This window comes from Pleurodeles waltl, chromosome 9 (genome assembly GCF_031143425.1).
Source record: "Pleurodeles waltl isolate 20211129_DDA chromosome 9, aPleWal1.hap1.20221129, whole genome shotgun sequence".
Lineage (NCBI taxonomy): Eukaryota > Metazoa > Chordata > Amphibia > Caudata > Salamandridae > Pleurodeles > Pleurodeles waltl.
Genome location: NC_090448.1, coordinates 420244231 through 420271304, shown reverse-complemented (window position 1 = coordinate 420271304; position 27074 = coordinate 420244231). Strand labels below are relative to the sequence as shown.

At 48.3% G+C, this 27074-nt stretch overlaps 1 protein-coding gene across 2 annotated transcripts in view; it reads left to right on the top strand.

Annotated features, from left to right (window-relative positions):
* The window catches only part of SPTBN4 (spectrin beta, non-erythrocytic 4), a 1652494-nt gene that overhangs the window by 506107 nt on the left and 1119313 nt on the right, over nucleotides 1–27074 (top strand). For both annotated transcript variants that reach the window (XM_069207217.1, XM_069207216.1), the window contains exon 18: nucleotides 4111–4201. In XM_069207217.1, the coding sequence (XP_069063318.1) occupies nucleotides 4111–4201 (91 nt within the window). The remainder of the gene's footprint in view (nucleotides 1–4110; nucleotides 4202–27074) is intronic.

Genomic DNA, 27074 nt, shown 5'->3' with positions numbered 1-27074 from the left:
GTCAATAAACTTGGCATAAAACAGCAAAGCTGATGCACACAACATGTGACAAACTGAGATTTAATTGTGCAAATGATTAACACTCTGTAGTCAGCCTGTTCTTTCTGACATAAATATTGTATGTAAACAAGATACGGATAAGTGGGAGTTAACATTTTTGACATTGTTTTGTTTCAGCCCAATTAAAAATAAACCTTCATCATGACATAATCATTTTCGAATTACCATGAATTAAGCTTAAATGTGATACATAGTATATGGTTATTGTATAATGCTGAATATTGTCGTGCTGCTTTTGATGAGGTAATACTCTAACATTAGTACATCTAAAAGGTTTTGAACCTATGACAGGCTGTAAGTGGAAGGTATGGGAGATGTATGCGATGCTTGTTGTAATTATTATTAGGGAAATCAGCTATTAAAACCAGCACGCCTGACCATTAAACAGGCTCACAACCTGCCAGAAAACTAGCCCACACACTGACATGTCAGCCTATGTCCTATAGGCCAGTCCGACACTATACATAGAGTGACATGGTGACACTTTTCACCGGGCCCAAGGTGTGGTGATGCAGGTGATTAATGGTTTGAAGAAATGTGATCATGTCACAACCGTATGGTGTGTGAAGTGCCTTCCACTGGCTCAAAGTTCAGTTCCTTATTACTTTCTAAGTCTTTTTCATGGCTTTCAAGTGTCTTCACAAAGAGGCTACTAATTATCTGAAATTAAATTTTTTGTCGCCCTATATACACGAGCTGTACAGTCTTCATCAGTCCTGCCTAAAGATCCCTAAATCAGCTCGGTCATCCGGGAGGTGGTTCCACTTCTCTTTAGGCACCCTTACTCTGGATCTCCCTTTCACCAGAAATCAAGCAATCATGCGTCTCCTAGGCTTAAGCAAAAAGCTGAACAATTTGTTTCATTAGGTAGTGTTTATACTAGTGCCAAGTGACCTGTCTGGGTTTTGGGTGCGCTATATAAATGCTGTCACTCACATTGAGCTAGATGCCCCTCAGCCACAGGTTACTGTGCCTTTGGTTCTGGCATTATGGACTTTTAACCTTGCTACACCCAAGCACCCTTCCCCTGCTTCCCCTTTCCATTCTTTTCTACCTTGTTCCCCCACCAAGTACCTTGTTAATCATACAAATTTGCTTGCATTCAGACAACTGCTAAATAAATACATTTATCAGCCATTGGTTGATCATTCATGAGCTCCCCAGTGTGCAATGGCATTTAGACGTATAATCAGTTTATTTCATTGCGGCGGCGCTGGGATGAGTCCACAAAGGAAGGGGCAAGCTTTGGTTTCCTCATCTGCTTCTTGACGTGGAAATACAAAGCATTCTTGTTTTCTCTTTGATCCACTTAAACTCTTCTGTTGACAGCGCAGTTTTACTGACCGAATTCAAGATGGCAGCATGTCCCTAAAGCAGGCCATTAGAAAATGCCTCATTTAACCTGAATTGTATGGTTTCTTAACTTTGGCTAATGCGACAACAATAAAGAACGTGGAATTGGAATAACTTCAGGATTAGTGCACGTTTCACCTGGAATCCTTGTCAGCAGAAGGATGTAAATGCGGCCCAAGTTAGTTGAGAATATCTGCTTTTTTGAGAATTGTCCTGGTGTGCAACGTAGAACATTTTTCTTAGTTTCAGCTCCACAGCAATTAAAGCTATCTTTTTTTCTTTTGTTTAATTTAATTATTAGTAACTGCGGTTTCACAGCACTGTACTTAATGTGTCAGTATGACCCTACTAAGAACATGATTATGATTGTCAGATGCAATAATTATTACATCTGCCAATAAGGTTTTTGGAATGTATGAGATGAAATAATTATCACATATTCCGAGTTTTGGATTTCTCCCAAAAAATCTGTATGTCCATTTAAATTCCGTGCCGTTTTCCCTTGTTAAATTCTGACAGACTTGAGCTGCTGAAAATTAACCAAGGGTGCGATGTTTATCGCACCTGGTAATTATGTGGTGCAAGAAACCTTGTACAATTGCATACTTTGAGTTGGGGTACTCAGGCCCTAAATGAGAATCAATTTATTTTACTGGATTAAATTAGTGACGTGGAAAGCACACTAATATTTTAGGGGTGGGTGAAGAAAGCTATTGAGTTTTGTGTTACTAAACATAACAGTTCTGCAAAAAGACGACTTTCTGAACTCCCGTATAGAGTGGGCCTTTTATTTGTGTCCATTTATCTTTTTCATGTACAGAATAGTTTACTTTAGTTCTGTTAATGTATTCGTAAAGTACAACACCAAAGAACTTGTTATTTGGCACTGCTGTCGGTGTAGGCATGTTTCCCTGTATTCTTGTCTCTGTGTGTATGTGTGCCTTGTGTATATTTTCTTTATGTGCAGGAGAGCTTGTAATTTTGGCATTTGGGCCCATTTTTATCTACTGTTTGTGCACCTGGAGTATTTTCTGTCATGAGAACACAAGAGCAAAGACAGTCCTGTTGGCTTTCTAAACGTTTACTTACTTTAATGATACCTCTAAGCCACTCTTCTCACACGTAACCTGTTCTTCAGGATGTATCCATCCTGTATACATTACTTTCTGTGTGTTCTGCGTGTGTAGTTTCCTTTAGCAATTTGAAATTCTTTCAGTCCTTACCTCCTTGATGCATGTTGAGATTCTTGCACTTCTTTTCATAGTTTTGAGTTAAGTTATGACCAGTTTTGTTAGTGCCTTTCCATTTGACCCCAAGTCTGTTGATAGATATCTTTCTGGGAATGTAGTCTGCAGAGTCAGCCCCAAAGTTCTAGAGACTTCTTCACCATTGCCATGGTAACGCAACCTTATATTTTCCGGTGGTAGTATACACCTCATCCACTATGCCCAGATTGTTGCACACCCTTATCAGAGTTTCTGATACAAGATTGCTTCTTTTCAGATCATCTTTACAGGTGACACCATCAACCTTTACACGAGGTTGTATTACAGAGTTGTTCTCCAGATCCAAACCATTTTTTCCCATCCTCCTTAAATCAAGAATGCCAGTCCTTGTATTGTCCATAGATAGAAATCCCTTAACTCTCAACTCTTCATGCACGGTCATCCCAGAAGGTACTAACGAACTCTGCACATCAACTGAACCTTGCAATAAACCTGAATATGTGGCATTTCTTCAGAACGGCCTCTATTTCCCAGAGTTCTTTGCTGCCTTTTAAGAAAGCCATTTATTAGCCCAAGTCTGCTCGGCTGTTTCACCAACTTTATGTTGAACACTACAGAAGGCTTCAGTGATTTCTAAAGTGTATCACAACCAAGTTCGCTTTCAGTCTACTTCATTGGTCAGCCAGTCTACCCACTTATATATGTTTGTCGGACATGAATTTCTCCTTTTAAAAACGTGCTGTTGTAAATCCTGTAGACCAGTGGTTCCCAACCTTTTAACTTCCATGGACCCTCACTTTATGATTAGTGGAACCCGGAGACCCCCACTTTATTGTTATTGGAATCCATGGAACCTTGCCAAGTCATTACTGGCAGCCTGAACACTGTTGCTGATTTGAAATACAGAAGAGTACACAAAAAAGGAAACACGCATCATCAAACACATCAACAAATGATAACACATTTTATTTAATTTGCAAACAAATATAAATGAAAAAATACAACATTTAAATTTAATAGGAAGGTTGGTGCCACACATCATCCATAATATATTCTGTTTGATACACCTGCACTGCTCCCACTAATCAATCTCAAATTTTACTAATTTAATTTTTGGCCTCCAATTTCAAATTACGTGCTATTTACAGTATGTTTCAAAATGTTCTTTATTACATTTAGCCACTTTATTTATATACACTTTATTAATCTGTTAATTTAATTAAATTTTTTAAGCAGTCAGGGACCCGCTGAGGAGGCTTCGCAACGCCCATGGGTCCCTGGACCACAGGTTGAGAATCACTGCTGTAGACCACTCCTTCCAAGAGATTAGGCTTTTTATTGTAATTTAAGAGAAATAACAAAGAAGAACAACTTTGAGAGCAGGCATTTTATTTAGGTTCTTTCTAACGGACGGTTCTGTAAATTTAATGGAAAGAGAACAGCTGTAAACTGGATTGTATTTTCATTTTAGGAGCCTACGGAATTGCGCACTTGCCATTCAGTGGTTGCAGCGACTGAATGACCACTTGGCACTGCAGAAGTTCTTGCAGAACTGCGACGAGGTAAGCAGAACATCCTCTGATTCAAATCTGGTGCTTTGAGAACTGTTTCTTATTTGCATTTTACAGATTGTACATATGTAAACATTATGTAGTTATTTGCCTCAAGTGTGTTTGTATGCACACCTGTGTGCATGCTCAAGGGCTCAACTATGCATGTAAGGCACCTCAGCTTGCTGCTCAACTTTTATGCAGTCTCGCTACAGCCTGCCTTAGTTGTCTGCTGTATAAATTATATACTGTAGGACCTGTACCACCTGGACTAACAGTTAGAAACCTTGTTGTATCAAGTCTTATGCTGATGCATTTGTAATTGTCATGGCTTACTGGATTGCTCCTCAGAGGAGTTCTGCAAGTCTTTAGGCTAAGAATATCAAGGTACAAGAATATTGTGGACAAAATATGGAAGACCAAAATATTGAAAGGTAAATTCATGTAGAGGAATTAAAAATGTAGTATTCCAAAGACCATATCTACGTGCCTTAAAAATATTAGTATATACACATACAGATATATATATATATATGTGTGTGTGTATGTATGTATATATACTAATATATATATATATATATATATATATATATATATATATATATATATTCACTTAAAAAAAACAAAGATTCCAGGGACATTATAGTTAGGCTCACATTTTAAATGTACCAAACCATAGAAATTCACCAATTATAGTTATAGTTATCTCATGTGACTATGGGGGTCATTCTGACCCTGGTGGTAAAGTCTGCCAGGGCCAATGACCGCGGGAGCACCGCCAACAGGCTGGCGGTGCTCCCTTGGGCATTCTGACCGCGGCGGTACAGCCGCGGTCAGAAACGGAAAACCGGCGGTGTACCGCCGGCTTTCCGCGGCCAAGCTGCGCCGCCATGGGGATTCCGACCCCCATACCGCCATCCTGTTCCTGGCGGTTTTGGCCGCCAGGCACAGGATGGCGGTGTGGGGTGTCGTGGGGCCCCTGGGGGCCCCTGCAGTGCCCATGCCGATGGCATGGGCACTGCAGGGGCCCCCGTAACAGGGCCCTACAAAGATTTTCAGTGTCTGCCGTGCAGACACTGAAAATCGCGACGGGTGCAACTGCACCCGTCGCCCCCTTCCACTCCGCCGGCTCCATTCGGAGCCGGCATCCTCATGGAAGGGGGTTTCCCGCTGGGCTGGCGGGCGGCCTTCTGGCAGTCGCCCGCCATCCCAGCGGGAAACTCAGAATTACCGCGGCGGTCTTTTGACCGCGCAGCGGTATTCTGCCGGCGGGACTTCGGCGGGGGGCCTCCGCCGCCCGCCAAAGTCAGAATGACCCCCCATATCCCTTGCCATAAGCAAACTATGGGGGTTATTACAACTTTGGAGGAGGTGTTAATCCGTCCCAAAAGTGACGGTAAATTGACGGATATACCACCAGCCGTATTACGAGTTCCATAGGATATAATGGACTCGTAATACGGCTGGTGGTATATCCGTCACTTTACCGTCACTTTTGGGACGGATTAACACCTCCTCCAAAGTTGTAATAACCCCCTATATCTCACGCCCTCGCCAAGCACAGTTTTTTCATCAAAAATGTTACTGCAACTATTACAATGATATTATCAATGATCTTATGAAAGATAGTATGATTGCTGTAATTTGTGGAGTAATTAGCAGTGCATGGCGAGGGTGTGTGTTATAGTTACCTTAGGGCATGAGTTATAGTTACATGAGGTAACTCTAACTATAATTGGTGAATTTCTATGGTTTGGTTCGCAAGGCCCTGAGGTCAACCCCCTATAAGCACCCAGTCGTGCATGTCCTTCATCCATGGGCAGGTGAGGTTGACCGCAAGACCTGGCCTGCAGCTAGACTCTGCGGCCAACATCCCCATACCACCCAAACCCATGCTATGCACAGCCCTTTCGCCGTGCAAAGCAGGGGTTATCCGCAGCTTCGCTGGGTGTGAGAGGGTGTATCTGGGGGTGAGAGTGGCTGTCAGATTGTCTGTCTGGGTGTGAGAGTGCATACATCAGTGTTTTAATGGCTGTGTTAATCTGTGCACGGGTCTGTGAGTGGGTGCATGAGGGTGTTAGTGGGTCTGTGAGTGGTTGTGTGAGTGGGTCTGTGAGTGGGTGTGTGAGTGTCTGAATAGGTCTGTGAGTGGGTGTGTAAGTGTTTAAGTGGGTGTGTGAGTGGAAGAAACTGATTGAAAGAGACAGAAACAGAAAGAGAAAGAGAAAGATAATTTTTTAGGCTTTCATATCTCAAATACTTAAAATGAAATATTTTTGTTGGATTTAACAAAAATGTATTTAATATTTCAAAAAAATTATATATTTTTTTATTTAAAAAAAAAAGGAAATTACCCCCCCCCCCCTGCAACCTTCACACTGAGCTATGGATGTTTTCTTTTTTATCATTTTTTTTTTTTAGCCCTTTATGGGCTATGTGGGACCGCGAGGGAGCCCTCAAGGACTCCCCAGCAGTCTCTTCTGTCATATTTATTTATTTTTATTACAAAGCTGTGTAGGAGGCTGGCCTGGTTTGTAGTGGGTACCAGAGGTACTTACACCTTGTGCCAGGTCCAGTTATCCCTTATTAGTGTAGAAGAGGTGTTTCTAGCAGCTTAGGCTGATAGAAGGTAGCTATGGCAAAGCAGCTTAGGCTGAAGTAGGAGACATGTAAAGCTCCTACTATACCACTGGTGTCATATGCACAATATCATAAGAAAACCCAATACACAGAATTACTAAAAATAAAGGTACTTTATTTTTATGACAATATGCCAAAAGTATGTCAGTGAGTACCCTCAGTATGAGAATAAGTTATATACACAAGATATATGTACACAATCCAAACTTAGGTAAGTAATAGCAAGAAAAGTAATGCAAAAAGTGTAGAATTACAATAGATTGCAATAGGAGCACATAGGTATAGGGGCAACACAAACCATATACTCCAAAAGTGGAATGCAAACCATGAATGGACCACAAACCTATGTGAGCTTGTAGAGGGTCGCTGGGACTGTAAGAAAACAGTGAGGGTTAGAAAAATAGCCCACCCCAAGACCCTGAAAGGTAGGTGTAAAGTGCACCTACTACCCCCAAAGAGCACAGAAGTCGTGATAGGGGGATTCTGCAGGAAGAACAAACACCAGCAATGCAACAACAGTGGAGTTCTGGACCTGAGTACCTGTAAGACAAGGGGACCAAGTCCAATAGTCGTGACAGTGTCGAGAGTGGGCAGGAGCCCAGGAAAGGCCAGCTGAGGGTGCAAGGAAGCTGCCACCAGATGGAAGAAGCTTGGAGTTCTGCAAGAAAGTAGAGAGCTAGGGACTTCTCCTTTGGAAGACGGATGTCCCACGTCGCGATGAAGCTTGCAGAGGTGTTCCCTCGCAGAAAGACTGCAAACAAGCCTTGCTAGCTGCAAGGGTTGCTGTAGAGGTTTTTGGGTGCTGCTGTGGCCCAGGAGGGACCAGGATGTTGCCACTTGGAGGAGGAGACAGAGGGGGCGCCCAGCAACTCAGGGAGCCCTCACAGAAGCAGGCAGCACCCGCAGAAGTATCTGAACAGGCACTTAGAAGAAGAGTGAACCGGAGTCCACGCGAAGTCACAAAAGGGAGTCCCACGACACCGGAGGACAACTCAGAAGGTTGTGCACTGCAGGTTAGAATGTCGGGGACCCAGGCTTGGCTGTGCACAAAGGAAATCCTGGAAGAGTGCACAGGAGCCGAAGCAGCTGCAAATCATGCGGTACCAGCAATGCAGTCTAGCGTGGGGAGGCAAGGACTTACCTCCACCAAACTTGGACTGAAGAGTCACTGGACTGTGGGAGTGACTTGGACAGAGTTGCTGAGTTCCAGGGACCACGCTCGTCGGGCTGAGAGGGGACCCAGAGGACCAGTGATGCAGTCTTTTGGTGCCTGCGTTAGCAGGGGGAAGATTCCGTTGACCCACAGGAGATTTCTTCAGAGCTCCTGGTGCAGGGAGGAGGCAGGCTACCCCCAGAGCATGCACCACCTAGAAACAGTCGAGAAGCCGCAGGATGAGGCGATACAAGGTTGCTAGTAGTCATCTTGCTAGTTTGTTGCGGTTTTGCAGGCGTCCTGAGCAGTCATCGGTCGATCCTTTGGTAGAAGGTGAAGAGGGAGATGCAGAGGAACTCTGATGAGCTCTTGCATTCGTTATCTAAAGAATTCCCCAAAGCAGAGACCCTAAATAGCCAGAAAAGGAGGTTTGGCTACCAAGGAAGGAGGATTGGCTACCAAGAGAGGTAAGAGCCTATCAGAAGGAGCCTCTGACGTCACCTGCTGGCAGTGGCCACTCAGAACAGTCCAGTGTGCCCCCAGCACCTCTAAATCCCAGATGGCAGAGGTCTGGGACACACTGGAGGAGCTCTGGGCACCTCCCCTGGGAGGTGCAGGTCAGGGGAGTGGTCACTCCCCTTTCCTTTGTCCAGTTTTGCGCCAGAGCAGGGCTGGGGGATCCCTGAACCAGTGTAGACTGGCTTATGCAGAGATGGTCACCATCTGTGCCCATCAAAGCATTTCCAGAGGCTGGGGGAGGCTGCTCCTCCCCAGCTTTCACACCTATTTCCAAAGGGAGAGGGTGTTGCACCCACTCTCAGAGAAAATACTTTGTTCTGCCTTCCTGGGCCAGGGCTGCCTGGACCACAGGAGGGCAGAAACCTGTCTGAGGGGTTGGCAGCAGCAGCAGCTGCAGTGGAGACCCCGGAAAGGCAGTTTGGCAGTACCCAGGTACTATGCTAGAGACCCAGGGGATCATGGAATTGTCCCAGTGACAATTCCATGATCTTAGACATGTTACATGGCCATGTTCGGAGTTACCATTGTGACACTGTACATAGGTAGTGCCCTATGTACAGTGCACGCGTGTAATGGTGTCCCCGCACTCACAAAGTCCGGGGAATTTGCCTTGAACGATGTGGGGGCACCTTGGCTAGTGCCAGGGTGCCCACACACTAAGTAACTTTGCACCCAACCTTCACCAGGTGAAGATTAGACATATAGGTGACTTATAAGTTACTTAAGTGCAGTGGTAAATGGCTGTGAAATAACGTGGACGTTATTTCACTCAGGCTGCACTGGCAGGCCTGTGTAAGAATTGTCAGAGCTCCCTATGGGTGGCAAAAGAAATGCTGCATCCCATAGGGATCTCCTGGAGCCCCAATATCCTGGGTACCTCAGTACCATATACTAGGGAATTATACGGGTGTACCAGTATGCCAATGTGAATTGGTAAATTTAGTCACTAGCCTCTTAGTGACAAATTTGTAAAGCAGAGAGAGCATAACCACTGAGGTTCTGGTTAGCAGAGCCTCAGTGAGACAGTTAGGCATCACACAGGGAACACATACAGGGCACATACTTATGCCAGTGACACATAGACTAAAACAACATATATACAGTGAAATATGGGGGTAATATGCCAGGCAAGATGGTACTTCCCTACACAAGTTCCCCCCCCCACCCCCCCCCCAAACGAAGGACAATAAGGCTAGCCATGACCTGATGAGTCTTCATTGTCTAAGTGGAAATATCTGGAGAGTCCATCTGCATTGGAGTGGGTACTCCCAGGTTTATGTTCCACTGTATAGTCCATTCCCTGTAGGGATATGGACCACCTCAACAATTTAGGGTTTTCACCTTTCATTTGTTTTAGCCAAAGTAGAGGTTTGTGGTCTGTCTGAGCAATAAAGTGAGTGCCAAACAGGTATGGCCTCAACTTTGTCAGTGCCCAGACCACAGCAAAGGCCTCCCTCTCTATGGCAGACCAACGCTTTTCTCTAGGGGTCAGCCTTCTGCTGATAAAAGCAACTGGTTGATCCTGGCCCTCAGAATTCAGTTGTGATAAGACTGCCCCTACCCCTAATTCAGATGCATCAGTTTGAACAATGAATTTCTTGGAGTAACATGGGCTTTTTAGGACAGGTGCAGAGCACATGGCCTGTTTGAGCTCCTCAAAAGCTTTCTGACAGCTAGCTGTCCTTAATACCTTTTCAGGCATCTTCTTACTAGTGAGATCATTAAGAGGGGCTGCTATGGAGACATAGGCCCTCATTCCGACCCTGGCGGTTTCAAACCGCCAGGGTGGAGGGCAGAGGAAGCACCACCAACAGGCTGGCGGTGCTTCCCGGGCCATTCTGACCGCGGCGGTAAAGCTGCGGTCAGAAAAGGGGAACCGGCGGTTTCCCGCTGGTTTTCCCCTGGCCCAGGGAATCCTCCATGGCGGCGCTGCTTGCAACGCCGCCATGGGGATTCCGACCCCCTTCCCGCCAGCCTGTTCCTGGCGGTTTACACTGCCAGGAAGAGGCTGGCGGGAACGGGTGTCGTGGGGCCCCTGTGGGCCCCTGCACTGCCCATGTCACTGGCATGGGCAGTGCAGGGGCCCCCTAACAGGGCCCCACAAAGATTTTCACTGTCTGCTTAGCAGACAGTGAAAATCGCGACGGGTGCCACAGCACCCGTCGCACCCCTGCAAATCCGCCGGCTCCATTCGGAGCCGGCTTCCTCTTTGCAGGGGCTTTCCCGCTGGGCCGGCGGGCGATCTTTTGGAGATCGCCCGTCGGCCCAGCGGGAAAGTTGAAATGACCCCCGCGGTCATTTGACTGCGGTGCGGTCTTTGGGCGGTTTCCGCCCGGCGGGCGGCACCCGCCGGGGTCGGAATGACCCCCATAGTTTTTAATGAATCTCCTGTAATACCCAGTGAGGCCTAAGAAGGCTCTCACCTGGGTCTGAGTTGTAGATGGGAACCCAATCCATGATTGTCTGGATTTTCCCCTGAAGTGGTGCAATCTGTTCTCCACCTACCAGGTGTCCCAGATAAACCACCTTTCCCTGCCCTATCTGGCACTTTGAGGCCTTGATAGTGAGGCCTGCCTTTTGCAGGGCATCCAAAACTTTCCAAAGGTGGACCAGGTGCTCATCCCAGGTGGAGCTAAAGACAGCAATATCATATAGATATGCTGCACTAAAAGCCTCCAACCCTTGCAGAACTGTGTTCACCAACCTCTGAAAAGGGACAGGTGCATACTTCAAACCAAAGGGCATCACTGTACATTGGTAGTGCCCTCCTATAGTTGGAAATGCAGTTTTAGGTTTAGCATCCTCAGCCAATTTGGTCTGCCAATACCCTGCAGTCAAATCAAAGGTGCTTAGATACTTGGCATATGCCAGTGTATCAATGAGCTCATCTGCCCTGGGTATAGGGTGAGCATCAGTTTTTGTTACCTGATTGAGACCTCTGTAGTCTACACAAAACCACATCTCCCTTTTTCCATCTTTTGAGTGAGGCTTTGGTACAAGCACCACAGGACTCGCCCATGGGCTTTCAGAAGGTTCAACCACACCTAGTTCAAGCATTTTCTGCACCTCTTGTTTTATGCAGTCCCTGACATGGTCAGGCTGCCTATAGATTTTACTTTTGACAGGCAAGCTGTCTCCAGTATCAATTGTGTGTTCACACCAGGAAGTTGTTCCTAACACAATTGAAAAGAGGTCAGAAAACTGTCCAAGGAGATTTATGCAGTTGTCTTTCTGTTCTGCAGTAAGATAGTCTGCCAAAACTACTCCCTCCACTAAAGCATCAGATTCAGTGGTGGAAAAGAGATCAGGGAGAGGGTCACTCTCTTCTTCCTGTCCCTCATCTGTTGCAATGAGCAGGGTGAGATCAGCCCTGTCATTGTAGGGTTTTAGGCGGTTGACATGAATCACCCTAAGGGGACTCCTGGCAGTTCCCAGGTCTACCAGATAGGTAACCTCACCCTTCTTTTCAACAATTAGATGGGGTCCACTCCATTTGTCCTGGAGTGCTCTTGGGGCCACAGGCTCCAATACCCACACCTTCTGTCCTGGTTGGTACTGGATCAGAACAGCCTTCTGGTCATGCCATTGCTTCTGGAGCTCTTGGCTGGCCTGAAGGTTTTTACTGGCCGTTTTCATGTACTCGGCCATTTTGGATCTTAGGCCAAGTACATAGTCCACTATGTCCTGCTTGGGAGCTTTTAAAGGTTGTTCCCAACCCTCCTTCACAAGTGTTAGTGGACCTCTTACAGGGTGTCCAAAGAGGAGTTCAAAGGGGCTGAAGCCCACTCCTTTCTGGGGTACCTCCCTGTATGCAAAAAGGAGGCAAGGTAACAGGACATCCCATCTCCTCCTGAGTTTTTCAGGGAGTCCCATTATCATACCTTTGAGAGTTGTATTAAACCTCTCTACCAGTCCATTAATCTGTCGATGATAAGGAGTGGTGAACTTGTAGGTTACACCACATTCCTTCCACATTGCTTTTAAGTATGCAGACATAAAGTTGCTACCCCTGTCTGATACAACCTCTTTAGGGAAACCCACCCTGGAAAAGATTCCCAGAAGGGCCTTTGCCACTGCAGGAGCTGTAGTTGTCCTTAGAGGAATTGCTTCATGATATCTGGTGGCATGGTCCACAACCACCAAGATAAACCTATTGCCTGAAGCAGTAGGAGGGTCAAGGGGGCCAACTATGTCAACCCCTACCCTTTCAAAGGGAACCCCAACCATCCACGGGTAGTGGAATAAGGGGACCCTTTGGAGTGCCACCAGTCATGCCACTGGCTTGGCAGGTCACCCAAGACTTGCAAAAATATTTTGTGTCCTCTGACATCCTAGGCCAGTGAAACAGGGGGACAAGCCTTTCCCATGTTTTGATCTGGCCCAAATGCCCAGCCAAAGGAATGTCATGTGCAAGAGTTAAGAGGAACTCTCTGTACTGCAGGGGCATGACCAATCTCCTGGCTGCTCCAGGTTTTGGGTCCCTTGCCTCAGTGTACAAGAGGTTGTCGTCCCAGTAAACTCTATGTGAGTCACTGACATTCCCATTTTGCTGCTTGACAGCTTGCTGTCTGAGGCCCTCCAATGTGGGACAGGATTGCTGTGCCACACTCAGCTCTTCCCTGCCAGGCCCCCCTCCACCCAAAAGCTCAGCAGTGTCTGCTGCCAGCTCATCTGGTGACGGTTCTGCACAGGGAGGAAATTCTTCTTCCTCAGAAGGAGAATCATCTGTAGAGGGAGGGATAGTGGGTAGGGATTTACCCTTGCTACCCCTAGCTTTAGGGAGCACTTGGTCCATTGTTCCAGGATCCAAGTTACCCTGTCCTTTTTGCTTTTTGGCCTGAGCCCTTGTCAAAGCAAAAATATGCCCAGGAATGCCCAGCATTGCTGCATGAGCCTCCAACTCCACTTCTGCCCAAGCTGATGTCTCTAAATCATTTCCTAGTAGACAGTCTACAGGTAAATCTGAGGCAACCACAACTTGCTTTCTTTGGACCAGTAACACCCCCCCTCCCCCAGTTGAGATTCACAACAACCATGGGGTGGCTAAGAGTGTAGTTAGGAGCGTCTGTCACTTGGTACTGCTGACCAAGTAGGTGTTGTTCAGGGTACACCAGTTTCTCTATCACCATGGTAACACTGGCACCTGTGTCCCTGTAGGCCTGAACCTCAACACCATTTATTAGGGGAAGTTGCTTGTACTTATCCATATTAAGGGGACAAGCAACCAAGGTGGCCAAATCAATGGCGCCTTCAGAAACTAGCACAGCCTCTGTGGTCTCCCTAACAAGACCAACCTCAACTAAATTACCAATAGTGAGCCAAGCTACTCCCTTGGATTGGCTATTAGTAGGTTTGCTCCCACCACCACTGCTATTACTAGGGGCCCTAGAATTTGCAGTAGGGGTTGTGGTAGTGGGAGGTTTGGTGTTTTTCTTTGGACAACTGGCATCAGTTGTCCAACGGCCTTTGACTTTACACAAATAACACCAAGGCGTTTTAGGTTGATTATTGGAAGAGGATTTGGACCCACCACCCCCACCAGAGGATTTTTGTGGGCCTGATGAAGACTCAGTTTTACTTTTGTCCCCACCCTTGTCAGAAGGCTTACCATCCTTGTTCTTGCCATCCTTGTCACCCCCTGTATGAACTTTTCTGTTCACTCTTGTTCTGACCCATTTGTCTGCCTTCTTTCCCAATTCTTGGGGAGAGGTCAGATCTGAGTCCACTAGATATTGGTGTAACAAGTCAGACACACAGTTATTCAGAATATGCTCTCTCAGAATAAGATTATACAGGCTTTCATAGTCATATACTCTACTGCCATGTAACCACCCCTCCAAGGCCTTCACTGAACAGTCTACAAAGTCTGCCCAGTCTTGTGAGGACTCTTTTCTGGTGTCTCTGAACTTAATCCTGTATTGTTCAGTGGTTAAGCCAAATCCATCCAAGAGTGCATCCTTCAAAACTGCAAAATTGTTAGCATCACTTTCTCTAACAGTAAGGAGCCTATCCCTACCCTTTCCAGTGAGAGGTAGCCACAATATAGCAGCCCACTGCCTTTGAGGGACCCCCTGTACCATACAGGCCCCCTCAAGTGCAGCAAACCACTTGTTGTTGTCACCCCCCTCCTTGTAAGGGGAGACTATCTTGTGCAGATTCCTGGAATCATGCTGTCTAACAGGATTACTGTCAGGAATACTGCTGCTGCCACCATGAGGTCCAAACGCCAATCTCTGTCTCTCCTCCAGGTCTAGGGATTCCCTATCTAAGGCAAGCTGTTGCTGTTTAAGCTTCAGTCTGGTCTCTTCAACCCTCAACTTTTTGAGTTCCCTTTCTAACATGTTATCCTCAGGGTGGGTGGGTTGGGAATGCTTGGACACAGAAGATAAATTGGAAACAACAGAGGGGGATCTGTCCCTAACTGACTGAACCCTAGCAACTTGGCCTCAAGAAATAAAGACTTCCCTACTGTGATGGGAACCTCCATTACTACCAACATTACTGGGTGTCTTGTTAGAGGCAAATCCTGATCAGAACCCTCCCTACATCCCTCAAGGAGATCCCCTGAGTCAGATTGGGAACCTTCTATTAACCTCTCATTTGATGTGCCTGCTTGGGACTCATCATTTACAATAAGCATGTTAAACAGAAATTCTTTGGTAGGGTTCTTTCCTATCACTAAACCTCTTTCTAAGCAGAGACTCCTTAGGCTCTTGTAATTCAAATAGTCATAAGTAGTATTGACCATTTTAAAAGTAGAGTCTTCTACAGACATGATAGTAAAAGGTTTAGAAATAGTGAGAAGGAAGAAAAAGTTTCAGAACTTTTTAAAGAACAGAGAAAAAAACTTTTTCTAACTTTTAGAAAACGTTTAGAAGTTTAGAATACTTTTCAGCACTATGTAAAAAGTTTAAGAGGAGAAAAGAAAAACTTTTTGGTTAGGTGTACATACATTGAACTGTTTTGTAAATGACAAAGTGGTAAGTAGTTACAAGTACTTATCCCACCGCTGCACAACCAATGTAGGAGGCTGGCCTGGCTTGTAGCGGGTACCAGAGGTACTTACACCTTGTGCCAGGTCCAGGTATCCCTTATTAGTGTAGAAGAGGTGTTTCTAGCAGCTTAGGCCGATAGAAGGTAGCTATGGCAAAGTAGCTTAGGCTGAACTAGGAGACATGTAAAGCTCCTACTATACCACTGGTTTCATATGCACAATATCATAAGAAAACACAATACACAGAATTACTAAAAATAAAGGTACTTTATTTTTATGACAATATGCCAAAAGTATATCAGGGAGTACCCTCAGTATGAGGATAAGTTATATACACAAGATATATGTACACAAACAGATCAACATGTCCAAGCAGGTCAATGCAATTTCCTCCTCCTGCTACAACACCCTCCGCATGCTCCGTAGAATCTACAAATGGATCCCGACAGAAACCAGAAGAACGGTGACCCAGGCCCTCGTCAGCAGTAGGCTATACTACAGCAATGCACTCTACACAGGCATCCCTGCAAAAGACATACGACGCCTCCAATGCATCCAAAACGCCTCCACCCGGCTGGTCCTCGACGTACCCCACCGCTGCCACATCTCCCACCACCTGAGAGACCTCCACTGGCTCCCCGTGGACAAGAGGATCACCTTCAAGCTCCTCACCCACGCTCACAAGGCACTCCACAACGCCGGACCAGCCTACCTGAACAACAGACTCAACTTCTATGCCAACTCCGCTCCGCCAACCTCGCCCTCGCTATCGTTCCCCGCATTCAGCGTAAGACCTCCGGTGGCAGATCCTTCTCCTACCTCCCGCCAAGACCTGGAACACCCTCCCGAGCGTCCTGCGACAGACCCAGGACCTACTCGCCTTCAGGAGACTACTTAAGACCTGGCTCTTCGACCAGTAGCAGCACCCCCCACCCCCCCCCCCCCCTTCAGCGCCTTGAAACCCTAACGGGTATGGCTCTACAAATATTGTGATTGATTGATTGATTGACAAACCAAACTTAGGTAAGTAATAGCAAGAAAAGTAATGCAAACAGTGTAGAATTACAATAGATTGCAATAGGAGCACATAGGTATAGGGGCAACACAAACCATATACTCCAAAAGTGGATTGCGAACCACAAATGGACCCCAAACCTATGTGAGTTTGTAGAGTGTCGCTGGGACTGTAAGAAAACAGTGAGGGTTAGAAAAATAGCCCACCCCAAGACCCTGAAAGGTAGGTGTAAAGTGCACCTACTACCCCCAAAGAGCACAGAAGTCGTGATAGGGGGATTCTGCAGGAAGAACAAACACCAGCAATGCAACAACAGTGGATTTCCGGACCTGAGTACCTGTGAGACAAGGGGACCAAGTCCAATAGTCACGACAGTGTCGAGAGTGGGCAGGAGCCCAGGAAAGACCAGCTGAGGGTGCAAGGAAGCTGCCACCGGATGGAAGAAGCTTGAAGTTCTGCAACAAAGAAGAGAGCTAGGGACTTCTCCTTTGGAAGACGGATGTCCCACGTCGCGATGAAGCTTGCAGAGGTGTTCCCACGCAGAAAGACCGCAAACAAGCCGTGCTAGCTGCAAGGGTTGCGGTAGAGGTTTTTGGGTGCTGCTGTGGCCCAGGAGGGACCAGGATGTTGCCACTTGGAGTAGGAGACAGAGGGGGTGCCCAGCAACTCAGGGAGCCCTCACAGAAGCAGGCAGCTCCCGCAGAAGTACCTGAACAGGCTCTTGGAAGAAGAGTGAACCGGAGTCAACGCGAAGTCCCAAAAGGGAGTCCCACGACGCCGGAGGACAACTCAGAAAGCTGTGCACTGCAGGTTAGAGTGCTGGGGACCCAGGCTTGGCTGTGCACGAAGGAAATCCTGGAAGAGTACACAGGAGCCGGAGCAGCTGGAAATCACGCAGTACCCAGCAATGCAGTCTAGCGTGGGGAGGCAAGGACTTACCTCCACCAAACTTGGACTGAAGAGTCACTGGACTGTGGGAGTCACTTGGACAGAGTTGCTGAGTTCCAGGGACCACGCTCGTCGGGCTGAGAGGGGACCCAGAGGACCAGTGATGCAGTCTTTTGGTGCCTGCGTTAGCAGGGGGAAGATTCCGTCGACCCACTGGAGATTTCTTCAGAGCTCCTGGTGCAGGGAGGAGGCAGGCTACCCCCAGAGCATGCACCACCTGGAAACAGTTGAGAAGCCGGCAGGATGAGGCGATACAAGGTTGCTAGTAGTCATCATGCTACTTTGTTGCGGTTTTGCAGGCGTCCTGAGCAGTCAGTGGTCGATCCTTTGGTAGAAGGTGAAGAGGGAGATGCAGAGGAACTCTGATGAGCTCTTGCATTCGTTATCTAAAGAATTCCCCAAAGCAGAGACCCTAAATAGCCAGAAAAGGAGGTTTGGCTACCAAGGAAGGAGGATTGGCTACCAAGAGAGGTAAGAGCCTATCAGAAGGAGCCTCTGACGTCACCTGCTGGCACTGGCCACTCAGAGCAGTCCATTGTGCCCCCAGCACCTCTAAATCCCAGATGGCAGAGGTCTGGGACACACTGGAGGAGCTCTGGGCACCTCCCCTGGGAGGTGCAGGTCAGGGGAGTGGTCACTCCCCTTTCCTTTGTCCAGTTTTGCGCCAGAGCAGGGCTGGGGGATCCCTGAACCAGTGTAGACTGGCTTATGCAGAGATGGGCACCATATGTGCCCATCAAAGCATTTCCAGAGGCTGGGGGAGGCTACTCCTCCCCAGCCTTCACACCTATTTCCAAAGGGAGAGGGTGTTACACCCTCTCTCAGAGGAAATCCTTTGTTCTGCCTTCCTGGGCCAGGGCTGCCTGGACCCCAGGAGGGCAGAAACCTGTCTGAGGGGTTGGCAGCAGCAGCAGCCGCAGTGGAGACCCCGGAAAGGCAGTTTGGCAGTACCCGGGGACTATGCTAAAGACCCGGGGGATCATGGAATTGTCCCACCAATGCCAGAATGGCATTGGGGGGCAATGCCATGATCTTAAACATGTTACATGGCCGTGTTCGGAGTTACCATTGTGACGCTGTACATAGGTAGTGACCTATGTACAGTGCACGTGTGTAATGGTGTCCCCGCACTCACAAAGTCCGGGGAATTTGCCCTGAACGATGTGGGGGCACCTTGGCTAGTGCCAGGGTGCCCACACACTAAGTAACTTTGCACCCAACCTTCACCAGGTGAAGGTTAGACATATAGGTGACTTATAAGTTACTTAAGTGCAGTGGTAAATGGCTGTGAAATAACGTGGACATTATTTCACTCAGGCTGCACCAGCAGGCCTGTTTAAGAATTGTCAGAGCTCCCTATGGGTGGCAAAAGAAATGCTGCAGCCCATAGGGATCTCCTAGAACCCCAATACCCTGGGTACATCATTACCATATACTAGGGAATTATATGGGTGTACCAGTATGCCAATGTGAATTGGTAAATTTAGTCACTAGCCTGTTAGTGACAAATTTGTAAAGCAGAGAGAGCATAACCACTGAGGTTCTGGTTAGCAGAGCCTCAGTGAGACAGTTAGGCATCACACAGGGAACACATACAGGGCACATACTTATGAGCACTGGGGTCCTGCCTGGCAGGGTCCCAGTGACACATAGACTAAAACAACATATATACAGTGAAATATGGGGGTAACATGCCAGGCAAGATGGTACTTTCCTACAAGCCGTTTAAGGGCTATGTGGGACTGCGAGAAAGCCCCCAAGGGCTTAAGGCGCCCCCCGTATTGCCAATGCTTCAGCAAGCAGGGAGCTGCTAGCTGTAGCATTTCATCTCTGTCCCCTGCACGTGCGCCACTGCAGCCAAGCCACAGCAATCAGCTATGTCCCGGGGGTTGGCACCCCTGGGACCCTGGGACTTTGCAGGAGCCGGCTCTGGGGGGTGGAGGTCCCCGGAACAGCAGGGGGGCCACGAAGGCCCGCTCCAAATAAAGTGTAGACCAGGGAGTTGTGGTCCCTGGGGGCCACAGGGCCCCCCACATTCAGTACGAGATCACCCCGGGGAGGTGGCGGTTCCCTGGGCAGTGGGAGGAGGCCAGGAGGCCCCCTCCTACATACTAAAAGAGCCCTGTGGAGGTGGCCATCCCCAGGGCAGCAGGGCCCCCCATATACAATAAATAAGCCCCAGGGAGGTGCAGGTCCCTGGAGCAGCTGGAGGGTGCCAGGAGCCCCCCTCTCCCTTTTTTTTTTTAAAAAAAAGACCCCAGGACTTGGACCACCCAGGGGCATTAAATTAATGAAGCACAGGAGATCGCGCTTCCTTTAAAAAAAAAATTAGGAGTGCATTCGCGGATCCACCGTGTCTCTGCTTGTAAAATTGAACAAAAAAATGCTTTTTATCCAAGGAAGGTGGCAGTTCCTGGGGCAGTGGGTTGCCAGATGGCTCACCACCTCCAAACTGAATAAAGCCCCTGGCAGGTGGCGGTCCCCAGGGCTATGGGGGGGCTGATGGGCCTCCCCCATGCCAGTAATTAATTTAACCCCAGGGTGGTGGTGGACCCTGGGGTGGGGGGACTGGCTCCCCCACACATCATTTTTGCTTTGCTCCGCCCGCACTCCAGTAAAACAATGCCCCCCGGAATTTGGCCCAACCAGGGGGCTTAAAAAAGACAAACCACGGGAGCCTAGCTTTGTTTTTTGTTTTTTTAAATGTCACCGGATCCTCCGCAATTCGCAGCAAAAACAAAATGCTTTTTAGCCCTGGCGTTTCCCCTGGGACCCCACCACCAGAGCTAAGGGGTCAGTGTGTTGGTACCCTGCCCCCTTTTCTTTTTTAAAAACTTTTATTAAGGCTGCTAATACTTCAACAGCTTCTGTTGTTGAAGTGTTATCAGCCAATCAGATCTCTGCACGAGGTAGGAAGGGGTCGCAAATCCTTCACACACCAGATATATACATTTGTTTTCCCCTTCATTTTTCCCCAAAACCACTGAACGGAATTACACCAAAACAAAAAAAGCGCTCTTTCTGATGGATACAACTACCTGTGGATTCCTCACCTCATGAATACTCCCATGGCGCCAGCATTCGACGGAAATCTTCTTACTAGTCTCTGCACGTCGACGAGGACGTCACTGTCTCGCACGCGACGCCGTCTGACGTCATACAGGCAATAAGAGGTCCTCGACGACGTGCAGACGTCAGTTCCCTTTTTTCCGTGCATTCGAAACGGTTATCTTCGAGGGAGCAACTGTTACTCTTGCGGTTACAGTGTATATCTTGCTGCGTACTCTTTCTCTGTGGAAATAATGTCGCAGAGAAAGTCTGGATTTAAGCCTTGTCGTGAGTGTGGAGGCAAGATGTCGGTGACGGATCCTCATTCCGATTGCCTTTGGTGTTTGAGCTCCGACCACGACGTCTCGACTTGTGATTCATGTCAGCACATGAATCCGAAGGCCCTTAAAGAACGCGAGGCGAAGCTGTTTATGGCCAAGTCAAAGGAGAAGCATCACAAGAAAAAGTCTTCTCCAAGACATCGGCGTCATCGAGACTCCCGGCGCCGTAGAGAATCTCGGCGTCATTCAAGGGAGGCTCGTTCCAGGTCTCCGGATCGGCGCCGAAGAACATGGGAGGTCAGCCCCACGGTGACGCCGCATCCTTCGACGCCGTTGCCCTCTCCGGCGTCTCCAACTTCGCCTGGACAGGCGTCGGTGATTGAGGTATTGGAGCCTCAAGTGTTTTCTCCGGCGCAGACGCCGAGGCCGGCGTCGGGGTCGCCTCCGAGTCAGGCACCCCAGTATCCGGCTTTTCCCACCCCTGGAGCCGATAGTTCCGCATTCTTGAATGCGATGTATGCCATCTTCCAACAGATGGCTCCAGGGGGTGCTCCGGCTGGGCCTTTGGCCTTTTCTTTGGGTGATCCTGCGCCTCTTCGGCCGGCACCCTTTATGCCCTTTCTCCCGTTTGGGAACGTGGGCTCGGCGCCAGTGTCGGCGCCGGTGGCCGCTCCGGTGGCTTCGGAGGGATTGGCCCCAGGGATTTCCATCCCGTCGACGTCGAGATTTCGGCCTGTGACTCCGGTGGGTCCATCCGTTTCAACTGCTCTTCAGTCGGCACCGAAGTTACCTGTGGCGCCGGATGCGGCGTCGGTGGCTTCGGAAGATCGGCGCCGATCTCCGACTTCGGCGGAGGTATTGTCGACTCCGCGGATTGAGCAACGACTGCATTCAAGGAGGCGTGCTCTCCGGGTACTAGAAGAGCAGGAGTACCAACGAGCCCTAGAGGAAGGAGAGCTAGAGGACTCGGGTGATGGGCTGCGTGGACTGGAGTCGGCCAGTGGGCTGGACACTTCCCCTGAGTGGGACCTTTCGTCCCCGGGGGAATATACCGAGGAAGCTGCTTCCTTTCATACAGTGGTACGGAAGGCAGCTAGTTTTTTGGACCTGCCTTTGCCGGTGGTGGAGGCGAAACAAAACCTTTTGACAGAGGTGTTGCATCCGGCCTCAGCCGCGGCGGAGCCTCTATTACCTTTTAATGACGCTCTGCTGGATCCGGTTTTAGAGGTGTGGAAGAAGCCGGCATCTTCCCCAGCAGTTCACAGAGCCGTGGCCAGGAGGTATCGGACGGCTCCAACTGATCCTGGTTTCCTATCTAGGCACCCTACGCCGGAGAGCTTGGTTGTGCAGGCCTCCTGTTCGTCCAAGTCAGCGCCTGGTTCTTTTCCGACGGTGCCTGGGGACAGAGATTCAAAAAAGCTGGAGGCGCAGTCGAAGAAGATTTTTTCGTCCTGCAGTCTGGCATTAAAAGCCACCAATGCAACCTGTATCCTGGGGAGGTATATTCATGCTCTGATGGATGACATCTCCTCTTCGTTTACAGAGCTTCCCCAGGGTCTTTCGGATCTTGTCTCTGATGCCCAGGCTGCTGCGACCCAAATTATCCAGACGGGACTGGATACCACCGACTCGGTAGCCAGAGCAATGGGCACAACTGTGGTGGAAAGGAGACAGGCCTGGCTCCGTAACTCGGGCTTTTCGGCAGATGTACAGTCCACATTGTTGGATCTCCCGTTTGATGGGGACAAACTGTTTGGGGCTAAGGCTGATTCGGCCTTGGAACGGTTTAAGGAGAGCAGGGCCACGGCTAAGTCGTTGGGACTCCAAGCTCCTTCTTCCACGGCCTCTTCCAGATTCTTCAGGAGGTTTCGTGGATTTGGGCGTGGCTCTTCCTCCTCTTCCTTTCGGGGAAGATATCAGCAACCTGCCTCTTCCCATCCCTATAGATCTTTTAGGGGGAGGGGTAGGGTCCGCACCAGGGGAGCTTCTCAGCAGCACTCTGCCTCTTCCTCATCCTCTGGAGGGGTGCAGCAGGGGAAGCAGCCTTAGGCTTCCACCATTTCCCACTCACTCCTCTCCTGTAGGGGGAAGATTACAGCATTTTCTCACCAAATGGGAGACTGTTACGTCGGACACTTGGGTTCTCAGTGTTGTGGGAAAAGGCTACACCCTTCCCTTTCGGGAGTTTCCGCCCCTCATCCCGCCCCGCCCTTCGTATTGTTCACAAGAACACCTCCTGTTGCTAGAACAGGAGGTAGAAGTCCTCCTTTTAAAGGGCGCGGTGGAGTTGGTCCCGGAGCAGGAAAGGGGTCAAGGAGTTTACTCAAGGTATTTCCTGATTCCCAAGAAGGATGGTCGTTTGAGACCAATTCTGGACCTGAGGATCTTGAATTGGTTCCTCAAGCAGGAAAAGTTCAAGATGCTGACCCTAGCACAGGTGCTTTTGGCGTTGAACATGGAAGACTGGATGGTGTCTGTCGACTTGCAGGATGCTTACTTTCATATCCCGATACTCAAGTCACACAGGAAGTATCTCCGGTTTGTGGTGGGATCGCAACACTACCAGTTTGCGGTCCTTCCGTTTGGTCTTACTTCAGCACCTCGAGTCTTCACGAAGGTGATGTCGGTGGTTGCGGCAGAGCTCAGAAGGAAGGGGATAGCAGTATTCCCTTACTTGGACGATTGGTTGATCAAAGCCAAGTCCCCGGAGCTTGTGTTGCGTCATCTGCAGTCAACAACCCAGTTGTTGTTCGACCTGGGCTTTTCGGTGAACGAGGCCAAATCTCACCTAGAGCCCTCTCAGCGCCTCCTGTTCATAGGGGCAGTACTGGATACAACATTGGGTCGGGCCTTTCCTCCGCCTCAGCGGATTCAAGATATTCAGGATTTGGTTCCAATGTTTCGAAATGGAGCGGTAGTTCCAGTCCTCAAGGTCCTTCGTCTGCTCGGTCTTTTTGCCTCCTGCATTCTGTTGGTCACGCATGCTCGCAGGCACATGAGGGCTCTTCAGTGGTGCCTCCGAAGGCAGTGGTCTCAACACAGAGGGGATCTAGAGGGTACTGTCAAGATCTCCAGAGATGCTGCTGTGGATTTGAAGTGGTGGATTGCAAGCAACAATCTTTCACAAGGAAAGCCGTTCCAGCAGTCGCCACCAGTGGCCACAGTCATAACGGATGCTTCCACTCTAGGGTGGGGAGCTCATCTGGGGGATCTGGAGATCAAAGGTCTTTGGTCTCCAGAGGAACAGATGTTTCACATCAATCTGTTAGAGTTACGGGCTGTATGTCTGGCTCTCAAGGCCTTCCTCCCTTCCCTTCGTGGTCAGTCGGTACAGGTCCTAACGGACAATACTACCACAATGTGGTACATAAACAAGCAGGGAGGAGTGGGGTCGTACCTTCTCTGCAGAGAAGCTCTTCGACTATGGTCCTGGGCAAAGGACCATCGGATTTGCTTGATAGCAAACCATCTGGCCGGAGTTTTGAACGTGCGTGCGGACAGTCTCAGTCGCCACTTCTCGGCAGACCACGAGTGGCGTCTCCATCCAGATCAAGTCCGTTTAATCTTCCAGAAGTGGGGGTTTCCTCAGGTAGATCTGTTCGCCACTCGAGAGAACGCGCATTGTCCGTTGTTCTGCAGCCTTCAGTATCCGATGCAGGAAGCGCTGGGGGACGCGTTTCAAATGACCTGGTTCGGCCAGTTGCTTTACGCGTTTCCTCCCATACCCTTGATTCCTCGAGTATTGAGGAAGATTCGCCAAGACCGGGCTCTAGTAATCTTAATAGCTCCGGATTGGCCAAGGAGGGTGTGGTACTCCGACCTTCTCCAACTCTCAACGTGCCCGCCGCTCCGTCTCCCTTTCAGGGCAGACCTCCTCTCACAGTCGCAGGGGCAGGTTCTACACCCCAACCTCCAGAGTCTGCACCTACATGCCTGGAGATTGAACGGGGCAACCTGAGTTCCTTCTCTCTCCCGCCTGAGGTAGTGGATGTTATATTAGCGGCCAGGCGACACTCCACTAAATCTATCTACGCTAATAGGTGGTCTAAATTTGTTGCGTGGTGTGGAGAGAGGCAGATTGATCCTTTACATGCTCATCTATCGGACGTTTTGTCTTTTGCTCTATCTCTGGCGCAGAAAGGTTGTGCAGTGGCTACCATTAAAGGTTATTTATCGGCCTTGTCAGCCTTCATATGTCTTCCAGACCAACCATCTTTATTTAAATCCCCTATTGTTATCAGATTCTTGAAAGGTCTTCTAAATCAATATCCTCCAAAGCCATTCGTTATGCCGCAATGGGATTTGTCCTTAGTCCTGACTTTCCTTATGGGGTCCCGTTTTGAACCTATGCATTCTTGCCCCTTGAGGTATTTGGTTTTAAAAACAGTCTTCCTGATAGCTATCACATCAGCAAGGAGAGTGAGTGAGTTGCAGGCCTTATCAGTAAAACCCCCTTATACAACTTTTTATGGGGATAAGGTGGTGTTGAGGACCAAGGCTGCTTTCCTCCCGAAGGTTGTTTCACCCTTCCATTTGGCTCAGGCAATTACTTTGTCCACGTTCTATCCTCCGCCTCATCCTTCCAAAGAGGAAGAAAGACTGCACCGTCTGGACCCAAAGAGAGCGTTGAGCTTCTTTATCGATAGAACAAGGGATTTCAGGCTGGAGGATCAGCTGTTTATTGGATACGTGGGCAAGAGGAGAGGAAAGGCAGTCCACAAGAGAACACTATCCAGGTGGGTTGTTCTTTGCATTAAAATATGTTACTCTTTGGCAAAGAAGGATCCTCCTGAGGGCATTAGAGCTCATTCCACCAGAGCTAAGTCGGCCACTTCGGCCTTAGCCAGAGGTGTTCCTGTGGTCGACATCTGCAAGGCCGCAACTTGGTCGTCCCTTCACACTTTTGCAAAACATTACTGTTTAGATTCTGAGGTTAGAAGGGACGGCCATTTTGCACGGTCAGTGCTGCAGGATTTCTTGGTTTGACCATTTAGGCACCCACCGCCGGGCGTGGTACTGCTTTGGGACTCTATTCATGAGGTGAGGAATCCACAGGTAGTTGTATCCATCAGAAGAACGAGTTACTTACCTTCGGTAACGACTTTTCTGGTGGATACATTAGCTACCTGTGGATTCCTCACGGTCCCACCCGCCTCCCCGTTGCCTTTATGGTCTTGCCAAGTAATCCTTGAGTGCGCTCCTCTTGGTCTTTGAGGGTGCAATAGATGTATATATAATATATTTATATATATATATATATGTATATGTGTATATATCTTTATGTATATACTTGGTGTGTGTATATATTTTAAAAGAGAGAGTTTTATATATATATATATATATATATATGTACATAAAAAGATTTACAGTTATTCATACAATGTGGTGTATTTTTACAATATAATGGATGTTGCCTTGCTCTTTCATTGCATTGCCTGGTTGTTCTCATGCACGTAAAAAATGATTGGTACTGACGTCTGCTAGTCGTCGAGGACCTCTTATTGCCTGTATGACGTCAGACGGCGTCGCGTGCGAGACAGTGACGTCCTCGTCGACGTGCAGAGACTAGTAAGAAGATTTCCGTCGAATGCTGGCGCCATGGGAGTATTCATGAGGTGAGGAATCCACAGGTAGCTAATGTATCCACCAGAAAAGTCGTTACCGAAGGTAAGTAACTCGTTCTTCTGGACCAGCAGCTAGCTTCCTGCTACATTTGGTGTAATTCCATCCAGTAGTTTTTGCACTATTGCTGTTCAACATCCCTATGGAAAAATGACTGAGGAAAACGTGTTTTGGGACCCCTTTTTGTCATGCCCTCCTCCCCCCATCCCCCACAGACAGATCACCCCGAAACTTTCCAGGCAGTTGCTGACAGGACTGGCAGTTGTTTTTGGAAAGTTTTGTCAAGATTCATCAAGCGGCACCAAAGATATAGATATAGAAACTAGGTCCTAACTATAACTACCTAGTGGCAACCACCACCAGGTAATACACACACACACACATATATATATAGTCAAGGTACATATTCGTGAAGTTAAGTATAGAAAACATATACCTACTTACCTTTCACTATTATGTCCTCGATATCTGTATACCTCTATATTTGTATACTTTGATATACTTTCTTCTATACTCAGGGGACATAGCAAAAGGGATAGATTATCAAATTTACAGGCAAGAGTCCTGGCATGCAGACTCACCATCAAATCAAAATGGTCTCAGCAGCTATTTTACTTTACGCTTAACTTGAATGATGAGACTGATCCCAAAACCTAGCTCAGTTT